The sequence below is a fragment of the Oncorhynchus gorbuscha genome, unplaced genomic scaffold (genome assembly GCF_021184085.1).
Source record: "Oncorhynchus gorbuscha isolate QuinsamMale2020 ecotype Even-year unplaced genomic scaffold, OgorEven_v1.0 Un_scaffold_3074, whole genome shotgun sequence".
Classification (NCBI taxonomy): Eukaryota; Metazoa; Chordata; class Actinopteri; order Salmoniformes; family Salmonidae; genus Oncorhynchus; species Oncorhynchus gorbuscha.
The window spans coordinates 1-12,991 of NW_025747421.1; the positions used below are offsets into that span (position 1 = coordinate 1).

Here is a 12,991-nt window from a genome sequence, read left to right on the forward strand (position 1 = left end):
CCCTTCTATATCAGTACCCCTCCCTAACCCTTCTATATCAGTACCCCTCCCTAACCCTTCTATATCAGTACCCCTCCCTAACCCTTCTGGGTCAGTACCCCTCCCTAACCCTTCTATATCAGTACCCCTCCCTAACCCTTCTGGGTCAGTACCCCTCCCTAACCCTTCTATATCAGTACCCCTCCCCAACCCTTCTATATCAGTACCCCTCCCTAACCCTTCTATATCAGTACCTCCCTAACCCTAACCCTTCTGTACCCCTCCCAACCCTTCTGGGTCAGTACCCCTCCCTAACCCTTCTGGGTCAGTACCCCTCCCCAACCCTTCTATATCAGTACCCTCCCTAACCCTTCTGGGTCAGTACCCCTCCCTAACCCTTCTATATCAGTACCCTCCCTAACCCTTCTGGGTCAGTACTCCTCCCTAACCCCCTTCTGGGTCAGTACTCCTCCCCCTTCTGGGTCAGTACCCTCCCCGCCCTCCAAGGTCAGTACCCCTCCCTAACCCCCTAGGTCAGTACCCCTCCCTAACCCTTCTAGGTCAGTACTCCTCCCTAACCCTTCTGGGTCAGTACTCCTCCCTAACCCTTCTATATCAGTACTCCGCCTAATTCATTCAAGGGTTTTTCTTTATTTTTGCTATTTTCTACATTATATAATAATAGTGAAGACATCAAAACTATGAAATAACACATATGGAATCATGTAGTAACCAAAATAGTGTTAAACAAAACATTAGTTTCTTCCACGTAGCCACCCTTTTCTTTGATGACAGCTTTGCACACTCTTGGCATTCTCTCAACCAACTTCACCTGGAATGCTTTTCCAACAGTCTTGAAGGAGTCCCCACATATGCTGAGCACTTGTTCGCTGCTTTTATTTCACTCTGAGGTCCAACTCATCCCAAACCATCTCACTTGGGTTGAGGCCGGGGGATTGTGGAGGCCAGGTCATCTGATGCAGCACTCCATCACTCTCCTTCTTGGTCAAATAGCCCTTACACAGCCTGGAGGTGTGTTGGGTCATTGTCCTGTTGAAAAACAAATGATAGTCCCACTAAGCCCAAACCAGATGGGATGGTGTATTGTTGCAGAATGCTGTAGTAGCCATGCTGGTTAAATATGCCTTGAATTCTAAATAAACCACTGACATTGTCACCAGCAAAGCACCATAACACCTCCTCCTCCATGCTTCACGGTGGGAACCACACATGCAGAGATCATTTGTTCAACTACTCTGCATCTCACGAAGACACGGCGGTTGGAACCAAAATCTCATATTTGGACTCTCAGACCGAAGGACATGTTTCCTCCGGTCTAATGTCCATTGCTCGTGTTTCTTGGTCCAAGCAAGTCTCTTCTTCTTATCGGTGTCTTTTAGTAGTGGCTTATTTGCAGCAATTCGACCATGAAGGTCTGATTCACGCAGTCTCCTCTGAACAGTGAAGCATTTATTTGGGCTGCCATTTCTGAGGCTGGTAACTCTAATTAACTTATCCTCTGCCGCAGAGGGAACTCTAATGAACTTATCCTCAGCAGCAGAGGGAACTCTGGGTCTTCCATTGCTGCGGTGGTCCTCATGAGAGCCAGTTTCATCACAGGGCTTGGTTTTTGCGGCTGCACTTGAAGAAACTGTCAAAGTTCTTGAAATGTTCCATATTGATTGACCTTCATGTCTTAAAGTAATGATGGACTGTCGTTTCTCTCTGCTTATTTGAGCTGTTCTTGCCATAATATGGACTTGGTCTTTTACCAAATAGGGCTATCTTCTGTATACCACCCCTATCTTGTCACAACACAACTGATTGGCTCAAAAGCATGAAGAAGGAAAGAAATTATATAAATTCCACAATTTAACAAAGCACACCTGTTAATTGAAATGCATTCCAGGTGATTACCTCATTAAGCTGGTTGAGAGAATGCCAAGAGTGTGCAAAGCTGTCATCAAGGCAAAGGATGGCTACAATCAGGTATAATATAATGTTTTTTCCACAGAGACCACTACAAGACAGAGTACGAGAATAAACTTGCTGAGGAACTGGAGAACATTCTGCCTGAAGACCAGCCAGGAGATCGATAGCCTGCAGAGGACCTCAAAGGAGATGTACGAGAGAGAGAACAGGTGAGATTATAGAGATGTACCAGAGAGAGAGAGAGAGAGAGAGAGAACAGGTGAGATTATAGAGATGTACCAGAGAGAGAGAGAGAACGGGTGAGATTATAGAGATGTACCAGAGAGAGAGAGAACAGGTGAGATTATAGAGATGTACCAGAGAGAGAGAGAGAGAGAGAGAGAACAGGTGAGATTATAGAGATGAACCAGAGAGAGAGAGAACAGGTGAGATTATAGAGATGTACCAGAGAGAGAACAGGTGAGATTATAGAGATGTACCAGAGAGAGAGAGAGAACAGGTGAGATTATAGAGATGTACCAGAGAGAGAACAGGTGAGATTATAGAGATGTACCAGAGAGAGAGAGAGAGAACAGGTGAGATTATAGAGATGTACCAGAGAGAGAGAGAGAGAACAGGTGAGATTATAGAGATGTACCAGAGAGAGAGACACAGGTGAGATTATAGAGATGTACCAGAGAGAGAGAGAACAGGTGAGATTATAGAGATGAACCAGAGAGAGAGAGAGAGAGAGAACAGGTGAGATTATAGATTATAGAGATGTACCAGAGAGAGAGAGAGAACAGGTGAGATTATAGAGATGAACCAGAGAGAGAGAGAACAGGTGAGATTATAGAGATATACCAGAGAGAGAGAGAGAGAGAGAACAGGTGAGATGATAGAGATGTACCAGAGAGAGAGAGAACAGGTGAGATTATAGAGATGTACCAGAGAGAGAGAGAACAGGTGAGATTATAGAGATGTGCCAGAGAGAGAGAGAACAGGTGAGATTATAGAGATGTACCAGAGAGAGAGAGAACAGGTGAGATTATAGAGATTAACCAGAGAGAGAGAGAACAGGTGAGATTATAGAGATGTGCCAGAGAGAGAGAGAACAGGTGAGATTATAGAGATGAACCAGAGAGAGAGAGAGAGAGAGAACAGGTGAGATTATAGAGATGAACCAGAGAGAGAGAGAGAGAGAGAGAGAGAGAACAGGTGAGATTATAGAGATGTACCAGAGAGAGAGAGAACAGGTGAGATGATAGAGATGTACCAGAGAGAGAACAGGTGAGATGATAGAGATGTACCAGAGAGAGAACAGGTGAGATGATAGAGATGTACCAGAGAGAGAACAGGTGAGATGATAGAGATGTACCAGAGAGAGAACAGGTGAGATGATAGAGATGTACCAGAGAGAGAACAGGTGAGATGATAGAGATGTACCAGAGAGAGAACAGGTGAGATGATAGAGATGTACCAGAGAGAGAACAGGTGAGATGATAGAGATGCCGCCCGTGTCCACTAGAGGAACTCTTTCACTGTGTTCTGAATACAGTACTGTACTTTACTCAGACCATGTAGAGAGAGAACAGGTGAGATGATAGAGATGTACCAGAGAGAGAACAGGTGAGATGATAGAGATGTACCAGAGAGAGAGAGAGAGAGAGAGAGAGAGAGAGAGAGAACAGGTGAGATTATAGAGATGAAGCAGAGAGAGAACAGGTGAGATTATAGAGATGAACTCTTTCACTGTGTTCTGAATACAGTACTGTACATTACTCAGACCATGTAGAGAGAGAACAGGTGAGATGATAGAGATGTACCAGAGAGAGAACAGGTGAGATGATAGAGATGTACCAGAGAGAGAACAGGTGAGATGATAGAGATGCCGCCCGTGTCCACTAGAGGGAACTCTTTCACTGTGTTCTGAATACAGTACTGTACTTTACTCAGACCATGTAGAGAGAGAACAGGTGAGATGATAGAGATGCCGCCCGTGTCCACTAGAGGGAACTCTTTCACTGTGTTCTGAATACAGTACTGTACTTTACTCAGACCATGTATTCAGAAATTCAACAAATTGTGTGAATCGGTGCCCTTAAAAATGCACCTTATTCCCTATTTAGTGCCCTTGTTGAAAGTAGCGCGCTATGCACCCTATTCGATAGTGCACTACTTTTGACTAGGACCCATAGGTGTCATTTGAGCCAGTTTGATTGGGAGACTTTAAAATTATATATTTTTTTACATAAAGTTGATTGTTTATTAATTCTGTTTTAATTCTTACTGCTTCTGTCTGTCCTCTAGGAACCTCCGTGAGACGCGGACAACGCAGTGCTGGAGAAGGACAGAGCGACGACGGCAGAGAGAGAGACACAGGCCAGATATGACCAGCTACTAGAACAGTAAGAGACACAGGCCAGATACTACCAGCTACTAGAACAGTAAGAGACACAGGCCAGATACTACCAGCTACTAGAACAGTAAGAGACACAGGCCAGATACTACCAGCTACTAGAACAGTAAGAGACACAGGCCAGATACTACCAGCTACTAGAACAGTAAGAGAGAGAGACCAGATACTACCAGCTACTAGAACAGTAAGAGACACAGGCCAGATACTACCAGCTAATAGAACAGTAAGAGAGAGAGAGAGACCAGATACTACCAGCTAATAGAACAGTAAGAGAGAGAGAGACCAGATACTACCAGCTACTAGAACAGTAAGAGACACAGGCCAGATACTACCAGCTACTAGAACAGTAAGAGACACAGGCCAGATACTACCAGCTACTAGAACAGTAAGAGAGAGAGACCAGATACTACCAGCTACTAGAACAGTAAGAGAGAGAGGCCAGATACTACCAGCTACTAGAACAGTAAGAGAGAGACCAGATACTACCAGCTACTAGAACAGTAAGAGAGAGACCAGATACTACCAGCTACTAGAACAGTAAGAGAGAGAGAGCCAGATACTACCAGCTACTAGAACAGTAAGAGAGAGAGAGACCAGATACTACCAGCTACTAGAACAGTAAGAGAGAGAGACCAGATACTACCAGCTACTAGAACAGTAAGAGAGAGAGAGACCAGATACTACCAGCTACTAGAACAGTAAGAAAGAGGCCAGATACTACCAGCTACTAGAACAGTAAGAGAGAGAGAGACCAGATACTACCAGCTACTAGAACAGTAAGAGAGAGAGAGACCAGATACTACCAGCTACTAGAACAGTAAGAGAGAGAGAGGCCAGATACTACCAGCTACTAGAACAGTAAGAGAGAGAGAGACCAGATACTACCAGCTACTAGAACAGTAAGAGAGAGAGAGACCAGATACTACCAGCTACTAGAACAGTAAGAGAGAGAGGCCAGATACTACCAGCTACTAGAACAGTAAGAGAGAGAGAGACCAGATACTACCACCTACTAGAACAGTAAGAGAGAGAGACCAGATACTACCAGCTACTAGAACAGTAAGAGAGAGACCAGATACTACCAGCTACTAGAACAGTAAGAGAGAGAGAGACCAGATACTACCAGCTACTAGAACAGTAAGAGAGAGAGACCAGATACTACCAGCTACTAGAACAGTAAGAGAGAGAGAGCCCAGATACTACCAGCTACTAGAACAGTAAGAGAGAGAGACCAGATACTACCAGCTACTAGAACAGTAAGAGAGAGAGAGAGACCAGATACTACCAGCTACTAGAACAGTAAGAGAGAGAGAGACCAGATACTACCAGCTACTAGAACAGTAAGAGACACAGGCCAGATACTACCAGCTACTAGAACAGTAAGAGAGAGAGAGAGGCCAGATACTACCAGCTACTAGAACAGTAAGAGAGAGAGAGAGACCAGATACTACCAGCTACTAGAACAGTAAGAAAGAGGCCAGATACTACCAGCTACTAGAACAGTAAGAGAGAGACCAGATACTACCAGCTACTAGAACAGTAAGAAAGAGGCCAGATACTACCAGCTACTAGAACAGTAAGAGAGAGACCAGATACTACCAGCTACTAGAACAGTAAGAGAGAGAGAGGCCAGATACTACCAGCTACTAGAACAGTAAGAGAGAGAGAGACCAGATACTACCAGCTACTAGAACAGTAAGAGAGAGAGAACAGGTGTACGTAGATACTACCAGCTACTAGAACAGTAAGAGAGAGAGGCCAGATACTACCAGCTACTAGAACAGTAAGAGAGAGAGAGGCCAGATACTACCAGCTACTAGAACAGTAAGAGAGAGAGAGAGACCAGATACTACCAGCTACTAGAACAGTAAGAGAGAGAGACCAGATACTACCAGCTACTAGAACAGTAAGAGAGAGAGAGAGAGACCAGATACTACCAGCTACTAGAACAGTAAGAGAGAGAGAGAGAGACCAGATACTACCAGCTACTAGAACAGTAAGAGAGAGAGCCAGATACTACCAGCTACTAGAACAGTAAGAGAGAGAGGCCAGATACTACCAGCTACTAGAACAGTAAGAGAGAGAGAGAGACCAGATACTACCAGCTACTAGAACAGTAAGAGAGAGAGAGACCAGATACTACCAGCTACTAGAACAGTAAGAGAGAGAGAGACCAGATACTACCAGCTACTAGAACAGTAAGAGAGAGAGAGACCAGATACTACCAGCTACTAGAACAGTAAGAGAGAGAGAGAGACCAGATACTACCAGCTACTAGAACAGTAAGAGAGAGACCAGATACTACCAGCTACTAGAACAGTAAGAGAGAGAGAGAGACCAGATACTACCAGCTACTAGAACAGTAAGAGAGAGAGAGAGACCAGATACTACCAGCTACTAGAACAGTAAGAGAGAGACCAGATACTACCAGCTACTAGAACAGTAAGAGAGAGACCAGATACTACCAGCTACTAGAACAGTAAGAGAGAGAGAGACCAGATACTACCAGCTACTAGAACAGTAAGAGAGACCAGATACTACCAGCTACTAGAACAGTAAGAGAGAGAGACCAGATACTACCAGCTACTAGAACAGTAAGAGAGAGAGAGACCAGATACTACCAGCTACTAGAACAGTAAGAAAGAGGCCAGATACTACCAGCTACTAGAACAGTAAGAGAGAGAGAGACCAGATACTACCAGCTACTAGAACAGTAAGAGAGAGAGAGACCAGATACTACCAGCTACTAGAACAGTAAGAGAGAGAGAGGCCAGATACTACCAGCTACTAGAACAGTAAGAGAGAGAGAGACCAGATACTACCAGCTACTAGAACAGTAAGAGAGAGAGAGACCAGATACTACCAGCTACTAGAACAGTAAGAGAGAGAGGCCAGATACTACCAGCTACTAGAACAGTAAGAGAGAGAGAGACCAGATACTACCAGCTACTAGAACAGTAAGAGAGAGACCAGATACTACCAGCTACTAGAACAGTAAGAGAGAGACCAGATACTACCAGCTACTAGAACAGTAAGAGAGAGAGACCAGATACTACCAGCTACTAGAACAGTAAGAGAGAGAGACCAGATACTACCAGCTACTAGAACAGTAAGAGAGAGAGACCAGATACTACCAGCTACTAGAACAGTAAGAGAGAGACCAGATACTACCAGCTACTAGAACAGTAAGAGAGAGAGAGACCAGATACTACCAGCTACTAGAACAGTAAGAGAGAGAGAGACCAGATACTACCAGCTACTAGAACAGTAAGAGAGAGAGAGCCAGATACTACCAGCTACTAGAACAGTAAGAGAGAGACCAAATACTACCAGCTACTAGAACAGTAAGAGAGAGAGAGACCAGATACTACCAGCTACTAGAACAGTAAGAAAGAGGCCAGATACTACCAGCTACTAGAACAGTAAGAGAGAGAGAGACCAGATACTACCAGCTACTAGAACAGTAAGAGAGAGACCAGGTGTAGGTAGATACTACAGCTACTAGAACAGTAAGAGAGAGAGACCAGATACTACCAGCTACTAGAACAGTAAGAGAGAGAGAGACCAGATACTACCAGCTACTAGAACAGTAAGAGAGAGAGAGAGACCAGATACTACCAGCTACTAGAACAGTAAGAGAGAGAGAGAGACCAGATACTACCAGCTACCAGAACAGTAAGAGAGAGAGAGACCAGATACTACCAGCTACTAGAACAGTAAGAGAGAGAGAGAGAGACCAGATACTACCAGCTACTAGAACAGTAAGAGAGAGACCAGATACTACCAGCTACTAGAACAGTAAGAGAGAGAGAGGCCAGATACTACCAGCTACTAGAACAGTAAGAGAGAGAGAGACCAGATACTACCAGCTACTAGAACAGTAAGAGAGAGAGAGACCAGATACTACCAGCTACTAGAACAGTAAGAGAGAGACCAGATACTACCAGCTACTAGAACAGTAAGAGAGAGAGACCAGATACTACCAGCTACTAGAACAGTAAGAGACACAGGCCAGATACTACCAGCTACTAGAACAGTAAGAGAGAGAGACCAGATACTACCAGCTACTAGAACAGTAAGAGAGAGAGAGGCCAGATACTACCAGCTACTAGAACAGTAAGAGAGAGAGACCAGATACTACCAGCTACTAGAACAGTAAGAGAGAGAGAGACCAGATACTACCAGCTACTAGAACAGTAAGAGAGAGAGAGGCCAGATACTACCAGCTACTAGAACAGTAAGAGAGAGAACAGGTGTAGGTAGATACTACCAGCTACTAGAACAGTAAGAGAGAGAGGCCAGATACTACCAGCTACTAGAACAGTAAGAGAGAGAGACCAGATACTACCAGCTACTAGAACAGTAAGAGAGAGAGAGAGACCAGATACTACCAGCTACTAGAACAGTAAGAGAGAGAGACCAGATACTACCAGCTACTAGAACAGTAAGAAAGAGGCCAGATACTACCAGCTACTAGAACAGTAAGAGAGAGAGAGACCAGATACTACCAGCTACTAGAACAGTAAGAAAGAGGCCAGATACTACCAGCTACTAGAACAGTAAGAGACACAGGCCAGATACTACCAGCTACTAGAACAGTAAGAGACACAGGCCAGATACTACCAGCTACTAGAACAGTAAGAGAGAGAGAGAGACCAGATACTACCAGCTACTAGAACAGTAAGAGAGAGAGACCAGATACTACCAGCTACTAGAACAGTAAGAGAGAGACCAGATACTACCAGCTACTAGAACAGTAAGAGAGAGACCAGATACTACCAGCTACTAGAACAGTAAGAGAGAGAGAGAGACCAGATACTACCAGCTACTAGAACAGTAAGAGAGAGAGAGCCCAGATACTACCAGCTACTAGAACAGTAAGAGAGAGAGACCAGATACTACCAGCTACTAGAACAGTAAGAGAGAGAGAGACCAGATACTACCAGCTACTAGAACAGTAAGAGAGAGACCAGATACTACCAGCTACTAGAACAGTAAGAGAGAGAGGAGGGCCAGATACTACCAGCTACTAGAACAGTAAGAGAGAGAGAGACCAGATACTACCAGCTACTAGAACAGTAAGAGAGAGAGGCCAGATACTACCAGCTACTAGAACAGTAAGAGAGAGACCAAATACTACCAGCTACTAGAACAGTAAGAGAGAGAGAGAGACCAGATACTACCAGCTACTAGAACAGTAAGAGAGAGAGAGACCAGATACTACCAGCTACTAGAACAGTAAGAGAGAGACCAGATACTACCAGCTACTAGAACAGTAAGAGAGAGAGAGACCAGATACTACCAGCTACTAGAACAGTAAGAGAGAGAGAACAGATACTACCAGCTACTAGAACAGTAAGAGAGAGAGGCCAGATACTACCAGCTACTAGAACAGTAAGAGAGAGACCAGATACTACCAGCTACTAGAACAGTAAGAGAGAGAGAGACCAGATACTACCAGCTACTAGAACAGTAAGAGAGAGAGAGAGACCAGATACTACCAGCTACTAGAACAGTAAGAGAGAGAGAGAGACCAGATACTACCAGCTACTAGAACAGTAAGAGAGAGAGAGAGAGACCAGATACTACCAGCTACTAGAACAGTAAGAGAGAGAGGCCAGATACTACCAGCTACTAGAACAGTAAGAGAGAGAGAGGCCAGATACTACCAGCTACTAGAACAGTAAGAGAGAGAGAGAGACCAGATACTACCAGCTACTAGAACAGTAAGAGAGAGAGAGACCAGATACTACCAGCTACTAGAACAGTAAGAGAGAGACCAGATACTACCAGCTACTAGAACAGTAAGAGAGAGAGAGACCAGATACTACCAGCTACTAGAACAGTAAGAGACACAGGCCAGATACTACCAGCTACTAGAACAGTAAGAGAGAGAGAGACCAGATACTACCAGCTACTAGAACAGTAAGAGAGAGAGAGGCCAGATACTACCAGCTACTAGAACAGTAAGAGAGAGAGACCAGATACTACCAGCTACTAGAACAGTAAGAGAGACACAGGCCAGATACTACCAGCTACTAGAACAGTAAGAGAGAGAGGACCAGATACTACCAGCTACTAGAACAGTAAGAGAGAGACCAGATACTACCAGCTACTAGAACAGTAAGAGAGAGAGAGACCAGATACTACCAGCTACTAGAACAGTAAGAGAGAGAGAGACCAGATACTACCAGCTACTAGAACAGTAAGAGAGAGAGAGACCAGATACTACCAGCTACTAGAACAGTAAGAGAGAGAGAGACCAGATACTACCAGCTACTAGAACAGTAAGAGAGAGAGAGGCCAGATACTACCAGCTACTAGAACAGTAAGAGAGAGAGACCAGATACTACCAGCTACTAGAACAGTAAGAGAGAGAGAACAGGTGTAGGTAGATACTACCAGCTACTAGAACAGTAAGAGAGAGAGGCCAGATACTACCAGCTACTAGAACAGTAAGAGAGAGAGAGAGACCAGATACTACCAGCTACTAGAACAGTAAGAGAGAGAGAGAGACCAGATACTACCAGCTACTAGAACAGTAAGAGAGAGAGAGACCAGATACTACCAGCTACTAGAACAGTAAGAGAGAGAGAGACCAGATACTACCAGCTACTAGAACAGTAAGAGAGAGAGACCAGATACTACCAGCTACTAGAACAGTAAGAGAGAGACCAGATACTACCAGCTACTAGGACAGTAAGAGAGAGAGAGAGACCAGATACTACCAGCTACTAGAACAGTAAGAAAGAGGCCAGATACTACCAGCTACTAGAACAGTAAGAGAGAGAGAGAGACCAGATACTACCAGCTACTAGAACAGTAAGAAAGAGGCCAGATACTACCAGCTACTAGAACAGTAAGAGACACAGGCCAGATACTACCAGCTACTAGAACAGTAAGAGACACAGGCCAGATACTACCAGCTACTAGAACAGTAAGAGAGAGAGAGAGACCAGATACTACCAGCTACTAGAACAGTAAGAGAGAGAGAGACCAGATACTACCAGCTACTAGAACAGTAAGAGAGAGACCAGATACTACCAGCTACTAGAACAGTAAGAGAGAGACCAGATACTACCAGCTACTAGAACAGTAAGAGAGAGAGACCAGATACTACCAGCTACTAGAACAGTAAGAGAGAGACCAGATACTACCAGCTACTAGAACAGTAAGAGAGAGAGAGAGACCAGATACTACCAGCTACTAGAACAGTAAGAGAGAGAGAGACCAGATACTACCAGCTACTAGAACAGTAAGAGAGAGAGAGACCAGATACTACCAGCTACTAGAACAGTAAGAGAGAGACCAGATACTACCAGCTACTAGGACAGTAAGAGAGAGAGAGAGACCAGATACTACCAGCTACTAGAACAGTAAGAAAGAGGCCAGATACTACCAGCTACTAGAACAGTAAGAGAGAGAGAGACCAGATACTACCAGCTACTAGAACAGTAAGAAAGAGGCCAGATACTACCAGCTACTAGAACAGTAAGAGACACAGGCCAGATACTACCAGCTACTAGAACAGTAAGAGACACAGGCCAGATACTACCAGCTACTAGAACAGTAAGAGAGAGAGAGAGACCAGATACTACCAGCTACTAGAACAGTAAGAGAGAGAGAGACCAGATACTACCAGCTACTAGAACAGTAAGAGAGAGACCAGATACTACCAGCTACTAGAACAGTAAGAGAGAGACCAGATACTACCAGCTACTAGAACAGTAAGAGAGAGAGACCAGATACTACCAGCTACTAGAACAGTAAGAGAGAGACCAGATACTACCAGCTACTAGAACAGTAAGAGAGAGAGAGACCAGATACTACCAGCTACTAGAACAGTAAGAGAGAGAGAGACCAGATACTACCAGCTACTAGAACAGTAAGAGAGAGAGAGACCAGATACTACCAGCTACTAGAACAGTAAGAGAGAGAGAGACCAGATACTACCAGCTACTAGAACAGTAAGAGAGAGAGAGACCAGACACTACCAGCTACTAGAACAGTAAGAGAGAGACCAGATACTACCAGCTACTAGAACAGTAAGAGAGAGAGAGACCAGATACTACCAGCTACTAGAACAGTAAGAGAGAGACCAGATACTACCAGCTACTAGAACAGTAAGAGAGAGACCAGATACTACCAGCTACTAGGACAGTAAGAGAGAGAGAGAGACCAGATACTACCAGCTACTAGAACAGTAAGAGAGAGAGAGAGACCAGATACTACCAGCTACTAGAACAGTAAGAGACACAGGCCAGATACTACCAGCTACTAGAACAGTAAGAGAGAGACCAGATACTACCAGCTACTAGAACAGTAAGAGAGAGACCAGATACTACCAGCTACTAGAACAGTAAGAGAGAGAGAGAGACCAGATACTACCAGCTACTAGAACAGTAAGAGAGAGAGAGACCAGATACTACCAGCTACTAGAACAGTAAGAGAGAGAGAGACCAGATACTACCAGCTACTAGAACAGTAAGAGAGAGAGACCAGATACTACCAGCTACTAGAACAGTAAGAGACACAGGCCAGATACTACCAGCTACTAGAACAGTAAGAGAGAGACCAGATACTACCAGCTACTAGAACAGTAAGAGAGAGACCAGATACTACCAGCTACTAGAACAGTAAGAGAGAGACCAGATACTACCAGCTACTAGAACAGTAAGAGAG

At 44.4% G+C, this 12,991-nt stretch overlaps 1 protein-coding gene across 1 annotated transcript in view; it reads left to right on the forward strand.

The window, feature by feature from the left end:
- Positions 1-1,993: 1,993 nt before the first annotated feature.
- The window catches only part of LOC124027296 (progesterone-induced-blocking factor 1-like), a gene marked incomplete at its 5' end in the record, with an annotated part of 47,384 nt that continues 36,386 nt past the window's right edge, over positions 1,994-12,991 (forward strand). Inside the window, 4 exon segments of the mRNA XM_046339755.1 lie at positions 1,994-2,051; positions 2,053-2,120; positions 4,201-4,214; positions 4,217-4,298. Of these exon segments, the coding sequence (XP_046195711.1) occupies positions 1,994-2,051; positions 2,053-2,120; positions 4,201-4,214; positions 4,217-4,298 (222 nt within the window).